Source organism: Prionailurus bengalensis, chromosome D1 (genome assembly GCF_016509475.1).
Source record: "Prionailurus bengalensis isolate Pbe53 chromosome D1, Fcat_Pben_1.1_paternal_pri, whole genome shotgun sequence".
Classification (NCBI taxonomy): domain Eukaryota; kingdom Metazoa; phylum Chordata; class Mammalia; order Carnivora; family Felidae; genus Prionailurus; species Prionailurus bengalensis.
Window position 1 is genome coordinate 74,861,024 of NC_057346.1, and position 18,279 is coordinate 74,879,302.

Genomic DNA, 18,279 nt, shown 5'->3' on the forward strand with positions numbered 1-18,279 from the left:
TGGAAGAAATCCACTTTATTTCAGGCCTCAAAGAACCTCCACAAGTAAAATCCGCCCCCCCCCCCCCCCACTGAACATCTTACAGTAGGAATAATTAAATCTACAAAGAAAATACATGAGCAAGAACCAGCAGAGATAACAGAAAAGGCCATCATAGATTTCAGATACTGAAATTATGAAGCACAAATTATAAATTAACTATGATTATTCCATTTAAAGAAATAAAGGACAAGCTTGAAAATACCAGTATAAGACAGGAAACTATTAAAAAACACCAGATTTTAAAATAGCCAAATACAACTTCTAAATATTAAATAGAGTGAAATAAAAAACTCAATTAGTGGGTTTAATAATAGAGCAGATACATTTGAAGAGAGAAATGATAAGTCTAAGGCAATTACACAGACAACAGCAAGAAGCAGAAAATATGACAGGTTAAGAATCATACAGGATAGAGGGATAAAGTGTCATGTGCATTTAATTGGAAAAGTGGGGCAGAGGAAATATTTGAAGAGAGTATGATTGTACAATTTTTTTAGAGAGAATGTGAGTGGGGGAGGGGCAGAGAGAGAGGGAGAGAGAGAATCCCAAACGGTCTTCATGCTGTCAGTGTGGAGTCCAATGCGGGGCTCAAACTCACAAACTGTGAGATCATGACCTGAGCTGGAATCAAGAGTTGGATGCTTAACCTACTGAGCCACTAAGGCACCCCTGATTTTTGAGAACTAATGAAAAACAACCCATACATTCAAGCCAAATACTCTCAAGAAGGATAAATATAAAATCCTACCTAGACACATTTCTTGTGAAATTAGAGAACACTAAAGGCAAAGAAAAGAAAAAATTGTCACTAGACAAATTACCTACAGAAAAGGGAGAGAGTAATTGATACATCAATAGCACAGTGAAACCAGAATACAGTGAAATGTTATCTTTATTTTTTTACGTTTATTTATTTTTGAGAGAGAGAGAATGAGATGGCGGAGGGGATGGGCAGAGAGAAAGGGGACAGAAGATCCAAGGCAGGCTCCATGCTGATAGCAGAGAGCCAGATGTGGGGCTCAAACTCACAACTGTGAGATCAAGACCTGAGCTGAAGTCAGACGCTTAACCAGCTGAGCCATCCAGCACCCATGAAATGGTATCTTTAATGTGCTGAGAGAGAGTAAATGTCAATCCAGAATCCCTACATAGCACAAATATCTTTCAAGAATAAGGTTAAAATAAAGACGTTTTCAGACAAAGACTGAGATAGTTGCCGTCAGAACCTTGCTAATAAAAACACAAAAATACATACTTAAGACAAAATAAAAATGATCTCAGGTCTGAGATGCAAAATATGAAGAGCACAGAAAATGGTAAAAATGAGGACAAATCTAAATAAATGTAAATTGCATAAGACTATAATGTCTTATGGGATTAAAAAATTTTACATATAGCATATAAATCTGGGAACGAAAGGTAGTAGTGGTGAATAAAGTAGTGTTCTAAGTTCCTCAGTCATTAGGGAAGGTGGAAAGGTGATGATTATATTTGGAGTTGGATAAGTTAAGTATGCGTATTGTAACCTTTTATTTATTTAATTTTTTTAATTTAAATTTTTATTTTTTTACATTTATTTCTTTAAAAAATTTTTTTTAATGTGTACTTGTTTTTGAAGGAGGGAGAGACAGAATGTGAGTGGGGGAGGGGCAGAGAGAGAGGGAGACACAGAATCTGAACCAGGTTCCAGGCTCTGAGCTGTCAGCGCAGAGCCCGATGCAGGGCTCGAACTCACAGTGAGATCATGACCTGAGCCGAAGTCAGACGCTCAACCAACTGAGCCACCCAGGTGCCCCACATATTGTAACTTATGTGACAACCTTTTTTTTTTAACGTTTATTTATTTTTGGGACAGAGAGAGACAGAGCATGAACGGGGGAGGGGCAGAGAGAGAGGGAGACACAGAATCGGAAACAGGCTCCAGGCTCTGAGCCATCAGCCCAGAGCCTGACGCGGGGCTCGAGCTCACGGACCGCGAGATCGTGACCTGGCTGAAGTCGGACGCTTAACCGACTGCGCCACCCAGGCGCCCCTGTGACAACCTTTAAAAGAATAGAAATGGTGTAACTTCTAAGTTAGTAAAGGGGAAGAAGTAAAATTACAAAAACATACCGGGTGAATAAAAAAGAAGGTAATGGAAAAAAAAAAAAACATAACAGGGACAACATATAGAACTAAGTGTTTAGTGAGGGTGCTGGACATGAAGCTATTAATAAAGAATCCATTGTGCTTATGTATGTCAAAAACAAGCAAAAGAATTTAAAGCTATTATTTATGTTTTCCTCAAAAACAGGAAGTGCACGTGAATATATCTAACAAAATATCTTGAAGAGCTTTTATACAGGAAAGAATACAGCCTTATTGGATAATATTAAATACCTAACTAGATAGGCCTTGTACAAAAAAGTCTCAGTATTGTAAGGCGTTCATTCTTTTCATATTGATTATGATCATATGTAACTATAGTCAAAACCCTAAAAAAATCAGTTGTTGTTGTAGATACTAAATTTGTTCTAAGATTCACTTAGAAATTCAAAGGTCCAAGAATAGACTTAAAAAAAAAAAATCAAACAGGGCAGCGTGAAGAGGACTTTTTTTTTTTAATGTTTATTTATTTTTGAGAGAGAGAGACAGAGCATGAACGGGGGAGGGTCAGAGAGAGAGGGAGACACAGAATCCGAAGCAGGCTCCAGGCTCTGAGCGGTCAGCACAGAGCCCAACGCTGGGCTCAAACCCATAAACTGAGAGATCATGACCTGAACTGAAGTTGGACACTCAACCAACTGAGCCACCCAGGCGCCCCAGCAGATTTCCTTTTTTAAAAGAGTATAGGATTGCCTTGCAGACTCAGTCAGAAGAGCATGTGACTCTTAATCTTGAGGCCATGAGTTCAAGCCCCAAGTTGGATGTAGAGATTAGTTAAAAAAAAAAAAAACAACAAACAAATAAAAAAAGCATACAAGTTTTTTAAAGTTTTTTTTTTAAATAGAGATGGGATATACAGGTTTTATTTAATTTAATGTTTTATATCCATATGGAAAATAACTTCCAGGTATATAATAACTTTTTAAAAGTCCAGTATGGGATAATGAGCATCATATTATATTATCATTGGATTTAATAGGTGAAACAATTTTATGACTGGTCATCAGACTTATAAAGTAATTTACTTTCTTGTGTGGATCAAGAACTTCTCTGTGATCTCAAATCTCATCCTTTATAATAATTAGAAGTAAATACATGCTTATCCTTAGAATCCTGAAACAGATACATAAATTCTCAGAGTTCTAAGCTTCATAAGGTATTTCTAAGAAACCAGAGGGAGCTGACTTGCATTGACTCAGGTCTTAATAAGAAATGAGAATGTGGGCTAAATGGGTTGGTAGGATTTGTTATTATTTTTTTAAATGTGAAAACTGGTAAGTCATAGTGACAAGGCCTCCTTGGCCTTGGAAAGTCTGGAAAGTCTGTTCATCTGCAAACACGTTTAAAGAAGTAAGGCACAGTAATTATGGCATTCTTGATCCAAGTATTGCCTTTTGTTTCCTTTTTAGATTACAGTGTATCTGCAAACTCCAAATTAGTTATTGTCACAGCAGGTGCGCGGCAGCAGGAGGGAGAAAGTCGCCTTGCCCTGGTCCAACGTAATGTGAACATTATGAAATCGATCATTCCTACCATAGTCCATCATAGTCCTGACTGTAAGATGCTTATTGTTTCAAATCCAGGTAAGTCTTTTATCCTCCCTTTAACTGAATCAAGATGATCTTTCCATAGCATTTTTAAAAAGCAACTTAATTGATGTAACATTTATATACCATAAGCTGCACCCATTCAAAGTATATAATACAATAAGTTTTTTTCTAGCTTTATTGAGATACAATTGACCTCTCATGAAGATAAAAAGCTTCTGCACAGCAAAGGAAACAACCAACAAAACTAAAAGGCAACCAATGGAATGGGAAAAGGTATTTGTAAATGACATATCAGACAAAGGGCTAGTATCCAAAATCTATAAAGAGCTCACCAAACTCCACACCTAAAAAACAAATAATCCAGTGAAGAAATGGGCAGAAAACATGAACAGACCCTTCTCTAAAGAAGACATCCAGGTGGCCAACAGGCACATGAAAAGATGCTCAACGTCGCTCCTCATCAGGGAAATACAAATCAAAACCGCACTCAGATGTCACCTCACGCCAGTCAGAGTGGCCAAAATGAACAAATCAGGAGACTATAGATGCTGGAGAGGATGTGGAGAAACGGGAACCCTCTTGCACTGTTGGTGGGAATGCAAATTGGTGCAGCCGCTCTGGAAAGCAGTGTGGAGGTTCCTCAGAAAATTAAAAATAGACCTACCCTATGACCCAGCAATAGCACTGCTAGGAATTTATCCAAGGGATACAGGAGTACTGATGCATAGGGCCACTTGTACCCCAATGTTTATAGCAGCACTCTCAACAATAGCCAAATGATGGAAAGAGCCTAAATGTCCATCAACTGATGAATGGATAAAGAAATTGTGGTTTATATACACAATGGAATACTACGTGGCAATGAGAAAGAATGAAATATGGCCTTTTGTAGCAACGTGGATGGAACTGGAGAGTGTGATGCTGAGTGAAATAAGCCATACAGAGAAAGTCAGATACCATATGGTTTCACTCTTATGTGGATCCTAAGAAACTTAACAGAAACCCATGGGGGAAGGAAAAAAAAAAAAAAGAGGTTAGAGTGGGAGAGAGCCAAAACATAAGAGACTGTTAAAAAACTGAGAACAAACTGAGGGTTGATGGGGGGTGGGAGGGAGGGGAGGGTGGGTGATGGGTATTGAGGAGGGCACTTGTTGGGATGAGCACTGGGTGTTGTATGGAAACCAATTTGACAATAAATTTCAAAAAAAATAAAAAAATAAAGCTACTGAAAAAAAGATACAATTGACCTATAATGTGTAAGTTTAAGGTATATATACTATGATGATTTGATATACTTGTATATTGCAAAATGACTGCCACAGTAGTGTTAGTTAATACTTCCATTACCTCACATAATTAGCATTTCCTTTTTATGGGGAAAACATTTAAGATCTGCTGTCTTAATGTTTTTGTTTTTTTGTTTTTTTGTTTTTTTGTTTTTGAGAGAGAGAGACAGAGACAGTGATAGCGGGGTAGGGGCAGGTAGAAGGAGAGAGAATCCTAAGCAGGCTCCACGCTGTGAGTGCAGAGCCGGATGCAGGGCTCGAACTCATGAACTGTGAGATCATGATCTGAGCTGAAACCAAGAGTCAGATGCTTAACTGACTGAGCCACCCAGACACCCCTACTGTCTTAGCAATTTTTAAGTATATAATACCATATCGTTAACTATAGTCACCACGCTATATAGTAGATCCTCAGAATTTATTCATTTAATAACTGAAAGTTTGTATCCTTTGACTGACATTTCTCCATTTCTCTCCCTCCCCCAGTCCCTGGCAACCACCTCTTTGTTTTTGAGTTTGGCTTTTTTAATTCCACGTGTGACATCATACAGTATTTGTCTTTCTCTGTCAGACTTATTTCACTTAGTATAATGCCCTTAAGATCCATCCATGCTATCACAAATGGCAGGATTTCCTTCTTTCTTGTAGCTGAATATTAAATTGTGTATATATATTTTATATAAATTGTATATATAAATTGTGTGTGTGTGTGTATCTCACATCTTTTTTTTCCCTGGTGCTGTGTCTTTTAATCCCATGACTTATTCATTTCATAACTGGAAGACTGTATCTCTTTCTCCTCTTCACCCATTTTGCCCAATCCCCCATATCACTCCCCTTTTGCAAACATCAGTTTATTCTGTGTATTTATAGGTCTGATTCTGCTTTTTGTTTGTTTATTCTTTTTTTTTTTTTTGGATTCCACTTATGAGTGGAATCATATGGTATTTGTCTTTCAGTCTGATTTATTTCACTTAACATAATACCTTCTAGGTCCATCCATGTTTTCTCAAATAGCACAATCTCATTCTTTATAGCTGTATAATATTCCATTATATGCTGTCTTTTCCTTATCCATTTGCCTATTGGTGGACATTTACCTGGCTTCCATATCTTGGCTATTGCTGCAATAACATAGGGGTGCGTTTCTTTTCAAATAAGTGTTTTCACTTTCTTTGGATAAATACCCAATAGCAGAACTATTGGGCCATATGGTGTTTCTGTCTTTAAATTTTTGAAGAAATTGGTCATACCAACTTATATTCCCACCAACAGCACATGGGGCTCTTCTCTCTCCACATTCTTGCCAACACTTGTTGTTCTTGTGTTTTTGAGTTTAGCCATTCTAACAGGTGTGATATGATATTTCATTGTGCTTTTGATTTGCATTTCCCTGGTGATAAGTGATGATGAGCATCTTTTCATGTATCTGTTAGCCATCTGAATATCTTCTTTGGAAAAATATCTGCTCATGTCTTCTGCCCATTTTCTAATTGGATAATTCATTTTTTGGGTGTTGAGTTTTATATATTTTGGATACAAACCCTTTATCAGATACATCATTTGCAAATATCTCCACCCATTCAGAGGCTGCCTTTTAGTTTTGTTGATTGTTTTCTTCACTATGCGGAAGCTTTGTATTTTGATGTAGTCTCAATAGTTTATTTTTTATTTGGTTTCCCTTACCTTAGGAGACATATCTAGAAAGAAGTTGCTATAGCTGATGTCAAAGAGGTCACTGCCTGTGCTCTCTTCTTGAATTTTAATGGTTTCCAGCCTCATATTTAGGACTTAAATCCATTTTGAGTTTATTTATGTGTATGGTGTAAGAAAGTGGTCCAGTATCATTCTTTTGCATGTAGCTGTCTAGTTTTCCCAGCACCATTTGTTGAAGAGACAGTCTTTTTCCCATTGGATATTCTTTCTAGCTTTGTCAAAGATGAATTGACTGTATAGTTTTGGGTATATTTCTGGGTTTTCTATTCTGTTCCATTGATCTATGTATCTATTTTTGTGCCAGTACCATACCATTTTGATTACTACAGCTTTGTAATATAACTTGAAGTCCAGAATTATGATGTCTCCAGCTTTGCTTTTCCTTTTCAGGGTTGCTTTGGCTATTCAGGATCTTTTGTGGTTCCATACAAATTTTACTATTGTTTGTTCTAACTCTGTGAAAAATGATCTTGGTATTTTGATAGGGATTGCATTAAATGTGTAGATTGCTTTGGGGAGTATAGACATTTTAACAATATTTTTTCTTCCAATCTATGAGCAATGAATATCTTTCCACTTCTTTGTATCATATTCAGTTTCTTCCATCAGTGTTTTGAGTAGAGGCCTTTCATCTCTTTGGTTAGGTCTATTCCTAGGTATCTTATTGTTTTTGGTGCAAGTGTAAAGTGCAAGGACTGATTCCTTAGTTTATCTTTCTGCTGCTTCATTATTGGTATATAGAAATGTAGCAGATTTCTGTATGTTGATTTTGTATCTTGTAACTTTACTGAATTCATTTATCTGTTCTAGCAGTTTTTTGTTTTGTTGTTGTTGTTGTTGTTGGTGGTGGTGGTGGTGGTGTATGTGTGTGTGTGTGTGTGTGTTCTTTGGGGTTTTCCATGTATAGTATCATGTTATGTGCAAATAGTGAAAGTTTCTCTTTTTCCTTGCTGATTTGGATGCCTTTTATTTCCTTTTGTTGTCTCATTACTGTGGCTAGGACTTGCAGTACCATGTTGAATAAAAGTGGTGAGTGGACATCCTTGTCTTGTTCCTGACCATAGAGGAAAAGCTCCCAGTTTTTCCCCTTTAAGGATTATATTAGCTGTGTGTTTTTCTTATATGGCCTTTATTATGTTGAGATATGTTCCCTCTAAGCCTACTTGGTTGAGGGGTTTTATCATGAATGGGTGTTGTACTTTGTCAAATGCTTTTTCTGAATCTGTTGAAGTGATCATATGGTTCTTATCCTTTCTTTTATTAATGTGATGTATCATTTTGATTAATTTGCAAATATTGAACCACCCTTGCAACCCAGGAATAAATCTCACTTGATCGTGGTGAATTATGTTTTTAATGTATTGTTGGATTCGGTTTGCTAGTATTTTATTGAGAACTTTTGCATCTATGTTCATCAGGGATATTGGCCTATAGCTCTCTTTTTAAGTGATGTTTTTATCTGGTTTTGGTATTAGGGTAATACTGGCCTCACAGGATGAATTTGGATGTTTTCCTTCCTTTTCTATTTTTTGGAATAGTTTGAGAAGAATGGATATTAACTTTTCTCTAAATGTTGGTAGAATTTGCCTGTGAAGCCATCTGGTCACGGACTTTTGTTTGTTGGGGGGGTTTTGTAGCTTAAGCTGAAGTTTGCAGTCTCTTTCTGACCCACAGATCCAGACCAGCTTTCTGCCTGTGCTCACTAGCTGTTTGACAATGCTCACTCTTGTCAGTGAGAGTGCATACAGGGAGCCAGCCACAGTGTGGGGGCCTGTGGGGTGAGTGTGTGGAATGCTAGGGTTGCCTGTGGGTTAAATAGGGGAGTCCACTAGCAAGGCATCCCCAAGTGGCCCGGGGGCAGTCTTCCTGATAGAGTCTACAACACATTTAGTGGGATCTACGTCCTATAATGCCCCTATGAGAGTCCTGTCTGCCACTTTTAGCTTTTTCTCATTCCTCAGTCGTACAGCTCATGACTCAATACTCTGGATGGGGTGGGAGAGAGATGGGCTTCTTTGGCAGCAATCTGCCTAGCTAGTGAAGGTAGATGCTTACTCACACACTCTGACTTTCATCTGTGGGAGAAATCATGGACTAAGATCTCTTTTAGCAGTGAGCTCTTCTACCTCAGGGGAGGAGTGAGGCAAGTAAAGTCAAACTGTTTCTCTTACCCTCTCCAATACATCCAAACTCATGTTATTTTGCCCCAGTGGTGTGCCGGGACTTCTCAGCTAGAACCCTGAACTTCCACAAAGGCTCTCCTGTAGGTGGGTGGATTGTCTAAGACATTGTTTTCCAGGAGCTCCTGAACTTGAGCAGAGTGGGGCTAGAGCTGGCTCATGGGCCATTGCAGGGTCCACAGCTGGGACTGAGGCCCCTTTGCCTATTACATGCCTGACAGGCACGTCTCCTTCTGGGTTCTTTGGTGCATGATGCTGGATCACACAGCTCCAACAAAGGCATTTTGTCCATACGTGGATGCCAGATTGTCATTTTGAGGGTTGGGTGGTGAGTGAGGTATGTCTTATTTGGCTGTATTGCTGACATCATTCCACAGTGAATATTGATAGATGTAATCACTCATGAAACCACCACCATAATCAAGGTAAGTACATTTCCATTACCTCCAAAGCTTTTCTCGTGCCCCTTTGCAGTCCATCCTTTATTCCACCTCTGGCCCCGTTTTCTGGAATCTCATATAATGGAATCATACCAAATGTAGCCTTTTTTGGGTCTGTTTTCTCTCACCCAGCATGATTATTTTGGGATTCATCCATGTAGCTTGGTATTGGTGTTCTGTTCTTTTTTTTTTTCTCTCTTTTTTTTACTGCTGGAAAGTGGTTATTTTTTTTTTAAATAATTTTAAATCCTTTTTTGTTTATCCATTCCTATCCATTTATCCATTGGTAGATATTTAGGTTATTTCCAGTTTTTAGGTATTATGAATAAAGCTGCTGGAAACACTTGTAAACAAGAATTTTCATGGGTATATATCATCATTTCTCTGGGTAAATACATGGGAGTAAAATAAATGGTTTATATGGTAGGTATATGCTTAACTCTGTTGAAGCTGCCAAACGGTTTTCCAAAGTGGTTATCCCAGTTTACATTCCCGTAAGCACTCTAAGAGTGTTCTACGTGCTCCACATCCTTGCTGACATTTTGTATTGTCAGTCTCCTCAATTATAGTCATTCCAATAGCATTATGGTTTTTGTAAGTTTATTTACTTATTTCTGAGAGAGAGAGAGAGAGAGAGCGCTTGCACAAATGGGGAAGGGGCAAAGAGAGAGGGGGAGAGAGAATTCCAAGCAAGTTCTGTGCTGTCAGCACAGAGCCCGACACAGGGCTGAATCTCATGAACCGTGAGATCATGACCTGAGCCACAATCAAGAGTGGGGCTTAACTGACTGAGCCACCCAGGCACTCCAGAGAGTTTTTTTTTTTAATCGTGAATGGGTGTTGAATTTTGTCAAATGCTTTTTTTCTGCATCAGTTGACCCTTTTATCACTGTGTAATGTCTTTCTTTGTCTCTAGTAATAATTTTTGAGGTAAAGTATTTTTTATCATGGCAAAATACATATAACATAAATGTTACCATTTTAACCATTTTAAAGTGTGTAATTCAGTGGCGTTAAGTAAATTTTATTTTGTGCAACCACTACCACTGTCTAATGCTCAAGCTTCTTTACCACCCTAAATGGAAACTTTGTGCCCTTAAATAGTCACTTCTCATTCCTTCCTCTCTCCATTCCTGGCAACCACTAATTTGCTTTCTGTATCTATAGTTTTGCCTCTTTTGGATATTTAATATAAATGGGATCATCCAGTGTGTCCTTTTGTAAAAGTATTGCTTCTTTAATTTAATAATGTTTTCAAGGTTCATCCATATTGTGGTATGCATCAATACTTTTTATGACTGAAAATATTCCACTGTGTAATATATCACATTCCATTTATCCATTTATCAGCTGATGGACATTTGAATTGTTTTTACCTTTTGGCTATTGTGAATAGTGATGTTAGGAATATTCATGTACAATTTTTGTTTGAACACCTGCATATATCTCTAGGAGTAGAAACACTGGGTCATATGGGGGTGCCTGGGTAGCTTAGTTGGTTGAGCTTCTGCCCCTTGATTTTGGCTGGGGTCATGATCTCACAGTTGTGGGACTGAGCCCCCCATTGGCTCCCGTGCTGGTCATGGAGCCTGCTTAAGATTTTCTGTCTCCTTCTCCCTCTTGCGTACATGTGCTCTCTCTCTCTCTCTCTCTCTCTCTCTCTCTCTCTCTCTCTCTCTGAAAAGAAGACAGAAAGAAAGAAAGAAATCAATCAATCAATCCTGGGTCTTATGATAATTCTATGATTAATTAGTAACTGCCAAGCTTTTTTCTTGGTAGCTGTACTATTTTACATTCCCATCAGCAGCGTGTAAATGTTCCCATTGTCCATATCCCCACCAGCACTTGTTATTTTCTTTTTTTACTGCTTATTTATTTTTGAGAGAGAGAGCATGAGCAGGGGAGAGGCAGAGAAAGAGGGGGACAGAGGATCTGAAGCTGGCTCTGTGCTGACGGCAGTGAGCTGGATCTCATAAACCATGAGATCATGACCTGAGCTGAAGTTGGACGCTCAATCAACTGAGCTACCCAGGCACCCCAGTACTTGTTATTTTCTACATTTTTTATTTTAGCTATTTGAGTGGATGTGAAGTGGTATCTCATTGTGGTTTTGATTTGCATTTCCCTAGTGCCTAATGATGTTGAGCATCTTTCCTTTTTTTTTTTTTTTTTTTTTGTATTTATTTATTTTTGAGAGATCACAGCAGGGGGAGGGGTAGAGAGAAGGGGACAGAGGATCTGCAGCAGGGTCTGTGCTGACAGGCTGACAGCAGTGAGCCCAATGCAGGGCTCAAACCCATGAACCACAAGATCATGACCTGAGCTGAAGTTGGACGCTCAACTGACTGAGCCATCCAGGTGCCCCTTGAGCATCTTTTCAATGCTTGTTGGCCATTTGTATATTTTCTTGGAGAAACATCTATTCAGGTTCTTTCCTCATTTTTAAATTGGGTTGTTTGCCTTTTGGTTGAGGAGTAATACAAGTTCTTTATATATCTGGCTATAGGACTCTTATCAGATCTGTGATTTAAATGTATTCTTCCATTCCATGGATTGTCTTTTTGCTTTCTTGATAGTGTACTTTGTACATAAAAATATTTAATTTTGGTGAAGGCCAATCTATCTTTTTCTCTTTTTGTTACTTATGCTTTTGGTGTCATACGTAAGAAATCATTGCCAAATTCAAGGTCATGAAGATTTACCCCTATATTTCTAGCTCTTATATTTAGATCTTTGAGCCCTCTGGAACTAACTTTGTACATGATGTGAGGTAAGAGTCAAATTTCATTCTTTTGCATGTGGATATCCTCTTGTCTCAACTGCATTTTTTAAAAATATTCTTCTTTCCCCATTGAATGGTTTTAGCACCTTTGTCTAAAACTCATTGACCATATATGAGTGGGTTTTCTGGACTGTCACTTGTGTTCCATTGATTGATATGTCTCTTCTTATGCCAATATCATAGTGTTTTGATTACTGTAGCTCTGTAGTTAAGTTTTGAAGTCAGAATGTGAGTTCCTCAGCTGTGTTATTCTTTTTCATAATTGTTTTCACTATTTGGGGCCCTATGTAATTTTGTATGCATTTTAGGATTTTTGTTTTCATTTCCACAAAAAAGGTCATTGGAATTTTGATAGGGCTGAGCTGTCAGTGTAGAGCCCAATGCGGGGCTTGAATTCATGAGCTGTGAGATCATGACCTGAGCCGAAGTCAGATGCTTCACCAACTGAGCCAACCAGGTACCCCTAGAAATACAAGTGATTTTTGAGTGTTGTCTTGTATCCTGCAACTTTATTGAATTCATTTATCAGCTGTAATAGTTTGTGAGTGTGTGTGTCTGTGGATTCTTTAGGATTTTCTATATATAAGATCATGTCATCTGCAAATAGAAATAGTTTTACTTCTTCCTTTCCAATTTGGTTTTTATTTCTTTTTCTTGCCTAATTGCAAGTGGTTCACTTTAGATTTAATGACACAGTAAGTTGAAAGTAAAAGGATGGAAAAAATATTTCATATACACAGGAACCAAAAGAGAGCTGGAGTGGCTATACTGATACCAGAGAAATTAGACTTTCACACAAAAATTGTTACTAGAGACAAAGAAGGATATTATATAATGATTAGAGCGGTAATAAATGCAGAAAAATATATCACAAAATTCAACACCCAATCATGATTTAAAAAAAGAATCAGTAAAGTATGAGTAGGAGGAAATTTCTTCAACTTGAAAAACCCACAGCTAGCATCATACTCAATAGTGAAAGAGTGAAATATTTCTAAGATTAAGAACAAGACAAGATGCCTGGTTTCACTACTTGTATTCAACATTGTGCTGGAAGTTCTAGCCATAATAATTAACGAAGATTTACCAGACAAATACTTCATTTTTGTTTAAGTTTATTTATTCTGAGAGAGAGAGAGGGAGAGAGAGAGAGAGAGCGAGCAGGGGAGGGGCAGAGAGAGAAAGGGAGAGAGAGAATCCCAAGCAGGCTCTGCACTGTTAGCACAGAGCCCAATGCGGGGCTCCATCCAACAAACCATGAGATCATGACCTGAGCCGAAACCAAGAGTTGGACACATAACTGACTGAGCCATCCAGGCATCCCAGTGGACAAATACTTTAAACCAACCATTTTAAATACATTTACAGCTAAAGCAAGCCATGTCTAAAGAACTAAAGGACATATGAGGCTGAAGTCTTACCAAATAAGAAATATTAATAAATAGAAATTATAAAAAGGAAATAAAATAGAAATTCTGAAGTTGAAAAGTTAACTGAATGTAAATTCACTAGATGGCCCAACAATAGATGGAGAAGGCAGAAGAAAGAACAAGTGGGCTTGAAGATAGGTTAGTTGTTTAAAGTCTGGGGTACTTTAGGAACAGTTTCTGTTGATTGCTTCTTTTCCTTTGTATTGTCTATACTTATTTGTTTCATTTGATGCCTCATAATTTTTGTTGAAAACTAGACATTGGTTTAGTTGAAACCATCAATTGAAAACAAACTGATGGCTACCAGACAGGAGGCGGGTTGGGGGAATCAGTTAAATATGTGATGGGGATTAAGGAGGGCACTTGTGATGAGCACCAGGTGATGTAGGCAGTTATTGAATCTTTATATTGTACATCTGAAACTAATATAACACTGTATGCTAACTGGAATTAAAATAAAAACTTAAAAAGGCAAAAAATTATTTTTTTTAACATTTATTTATTTTTGAGAGAGCAAGATAGAGTGTGAGTGGGGGAGGGGCAGAGAAAGAGGGGGACACAGAATCTGAAGCAGGCTCCAAGCTCTGAGCTGTCAGCACAGAGCCCGACATGGGGTTTGAACTCATGGGCCACGAGATCATGACCTGAGCCAAAGTTGGATGCTTAACCGACTGAGCCGCCCAGGTGCCCCAATCCAAAAGCCAAAAAAATTATAATAATATAATATAATATATTATATATATAATAATCTCATAATATATAATAATATATATTATATATTATAATATAATAATTATATAAACTGCAAATCAAATTCTCCCCTTGCAGAGTTTGTTTTTGTTGATGCTTGTTGTAGTAGTTTGTTTCATGACTTTTATGAATTAATTTTGTAAGGTCTATATTCCTTGTTGTACATGGCCACAGTAGTCGTAGGCCACATACATTCGTTTGGTGGTCAGCTGATGTTCGAGCAGAACTTTCCTTAAAGTTCTTGTCGTGAACATGCTATGAAGGCACACATGGGTTGTGTCTTTCCACAATGTCAGCTTTATTCAGTCATAAAGCAGGGTTAATGTAATTATAAAGCAGGTTCAGGATTCCAGACTTGATGACATTCACATGTTTAACTTGGCTTCTTGTATGTCACACAAAGCAAAGCACAAGTCACACAACAGACAAGATAGAATAGGGGTAGGAGGCTAACAAACCAAATGGGAAGTCAGTCTGTGGGTGCACAGTTGAGATAAGGCCTTGGTCCAGTCCAGGTCAGCTGTTGGAGTTTAATGTTTATTATGTTCAAGCAGCAAAGGACGTCTGTTCTGTTCAAAGATCAATCAGGCACAACCTTTGGTGGCAGCACCCTTTTTGTTTTTTTGTTTGTTTTTTTTTAATTTTTTTTTTTTAACGTTTATTTATTTTTGAGACAGAGAGAGACAGAGCATGAACGGGGGAGGGACAGAGAGAGAGGGAGACACAGAATCGCAAGCAGGCTCCAGGCTCCGAGCCATCAGCCCAGAGCCCGATGCGGGGCTTGAACTCACGGACTGCGAGATCGTGACCTGAGCTGAAGTCCGACGCTCAACCGACTGAGCCACCCAGGCGCCCCATGGCAGCACCCTTTTTGAAGTGATCAGACATAGAGGGGTCAGTGTCTAAGGAGTCTGACAGTTTGCTGCAAAAATCCTCACCTTTTAAAATGATTTAATCACTCTTGGGCCTTTGCATATCTCCTGTTTCTGCTGGTTATCAGTTCTGAGTGCGTCATCAGCTGGTGCTGGTCTCTGTGATATCTGGTCTTAGCTGCACTGCCCATCACTGCTTGACATGAGTGATTCTATCTTGCTCTCTGCAGTTTTAAAACCAAAAAATATCTGCCAGTCCTTGCTGGAGGGCTCTGTGTGCATGCCAGGGCATGCCCTCAACACTAAGCCTGGCAGTTTACAACTGTGGCTTAACCTTCACTTCCTGTTTGCACAAAGCCTCAAAGACAGATGGGGCTAAAGCTTAGGATCTTCTCACATTTTTTCTGAGTATGTTCACATCTGCATATGACCCTGGTCATGCATGTGGCCTTATTCTGGGTAGGAGATGCTGATAGATTAGATGAGGCTGGTGAAGGAAAGGAGAAATTTAAGTGTAGTTAAGGAGGTAAAATTAATTGACTGATTATTAAACAGACAGGTACATGCTTTATCTCAAAAGAGAGATTTTTTTTTTTTAATTATGATTGTGAGTAATTTAGCCTTTTAAAAACCTGTATGGGAGATAATCCTTCCTAATTTCTTTGTTGACTTGCTTTACTTTGAACTCTGTAATGAATCTGTATTTGATTTTATGACCATTTACTTATTCAAAAAAGCAAATTGTAGAACGAAGTTACTATTATTTTTTTTCTAACAAATTGTTCCTTCTAGTGGATATTTTGACATATGTGGTCTGGAAGCTAAGTGGCTTACCTGCAACTCGTGTAATTGGAAGTGGTTGTAATCTAGACTCTGCCCGTTTCCGTTACCTAATTGGGGAGAAGTTGGGTGTTCATCCCACAAGCTGCCATGGTTGGATTATTGGAGAACATGGTGATTCTAGTGGTAAGTATAAACCTATTACCATTATGTAATTACACTTCTTATCTACAATAATACGTATTTTCTTTAAAGTCTATTTTTTTTTCTGATATTAATCTAGCTACACAACTTTCAGTTGCTTGGTATTTCCCTGGTGTATTTTTCTATGCCTCTACTTTGTCTTCTGTTCATGGATTTAGCTACCTCTCATAAAACAATGCATGTAACATATAGCTGTTTTAAAAGTCTATGAGTGTTTCTCTTCTCTGGAGATCTTTTTTTTTTTTTTCTTGAAGTATATCCTGTCAGTTTTGTTTATGCAGAAGTGTTTTAGTTTCACCCCATTCTTGAATGACAGTTTAACTGATACGAGATTCTAGGTTGACGGTTATTCCCTGTCAGCTCTTTGTTACTATTGAGTAGTATTAATTTGTTGCTCTTTTCTCTCTAGTTGCTTATGATATTTTATATTTCCTTATCAATCCTTTTCTTTGTGGATTCTGTATTTGCATCTTGCTTTAAAATACCTTCTATACCACACAAATATAAAATAATTCTACTACATATCTTTCTAACACTTTAACAAATATAAATTTTTTAAATATAAAAATATAAATTTTTTAAAATTAAAAATATATTTTTATAATTTTGTTTGTTATATTTCTTTATTTTGTCCATTTAAACTTATTTTTATATTATATGTAAGGTAGTTACCTAACTTTAAAATGTAAACCCATTGAACTCAACTGATACAGTATGAGGAAGAAGAATTTATTCTGAGATCTGTTTCTTTTAGTGCCTTTATGGAGTGGGGTGAATGTTGCTGGTGTTGCCTTGAAGACTCTAGACCCTAAATTAGGAACTGATTCAGACAAGGACCAATGGAAAAATATCCATAAACAAGTTATTGAAAGGTAACGGTACTCATTCAGTGTCTCAGTGCCTTAATAATCAGTTTTAAGAGTAAGATTCACACGCAAAAAGTCTATGGTTGATCTTTGCTTTTTGTGAGATAAAGAATTCTAACTTTTTGGAAATTCCCAAATTTAGACTTATATTCTGCATAGCTTTCTTTGGGGATTATTTTTCAAAAGGAAAATCTGTTTATCATTTTATAAGAACTCATTTGTGTTTGAGGGTAATATATCACAGTAATTTTGATCATGGACTTTGAACCAAGGTGCTCAGGCTTGAAACCTGGCTTCATCATTTATTAGTGGTGTGATATTGAGAACATATTTAAAATATTAAAAGCTCAGTTCCCTCATCTTTTTTTTTTCTATTGAAGTTTCATTAGCATACAATGTTATACTAGTTTCAGGTATACAACATGCTGATATTGACTGACATTTTTTTTTTAATGTTTTTATTTTATTTTTGAGACAGAGAGAGACAGCATGAACAGGGGAGGGTCAGCAAGAGGGAGACACAGAATCTGAAACAGGCTCCAGGCTCTGAGCTGTCAGCACAGAGCCTGACGCGGGGCTCGAACTCACAGACCAGGAGATCGTGACCTGAGCCAAAGTCGGCTGCTTAACTGACTGAGCCACCCAGGTGCCCCTTGACTGACATTTCTATGTATTACTTAGTGCTCCCACAGTAGATATAGTCACCATCTGTCATCATACATTATTATAATATTATTGGCTATATTCTCTATGCTGTATTTTTCATCTTCATCACTTATTTATTTTATAACTGGGAGTTTATATCTATTAATAACTTTTATTTATTTCACCCATCCCTCTACCCACCTCTTCGCTGGCAACTACCAGTTTGTTCTCTGTACTTAAGAGTCTGTTTTTTGTTTGTTTGTATGTTTTGTTATTTATATTCCACATATAAGTGAAATTGTATGGTATCACTATTTCTCTGTCTTATTTCACTTAGCAGTGCCCTTTAAGTTTATCAATGTTATTGCAAATGGTACGATTTCATTCTTTTTATGGCTAAGTAATATTCCACTGTGGTGTAATATTTCACCACATCTTTATCCGTTTATCTATCAATGGGCATTTGGGTGGCTTCCATATTTTGGCTATTGTAAATAATGTTGCACATCATTTTCTTCATATTTAAAATGGGGATAATAGGAGAACCTACCTTAGAAAATTATTATGAAGAGTTAGTAGAGTAAAATGGTT

General features: G+C 37.5%; 1 protein-coding gene across 2 annotated transcripts in view; it reads left to right on the forward strand.

The window, feature by feature from the left end:
- LOC122484422 (L-lactate dehydrogenase C chain) overlaps positions 1-18,279 on the forward strand; it is a 42,402-nt gene that overhangs the window by 14,771 nt on the left and 9,352 nt on the right. For both annotated transcript variants that reach the window (XM_043582387.1, XM_043582388.1), the window contains exons 4-6: positions 3,597-3,770; positions 15,986-16,159; positions 16,932-17,049. In XM_043582387.1, coding sequence (XP_043438322.1) covers positions 3,597-3,770; positions 15,986-16,159; positions 16,932-17,049 — 466 coding nt within the window. The remainder of the gene's footprint in view (positions 1-3,596; positions 3,771-15,985; positions 16,160-16,931; positions 17,050-18,279) is intronic.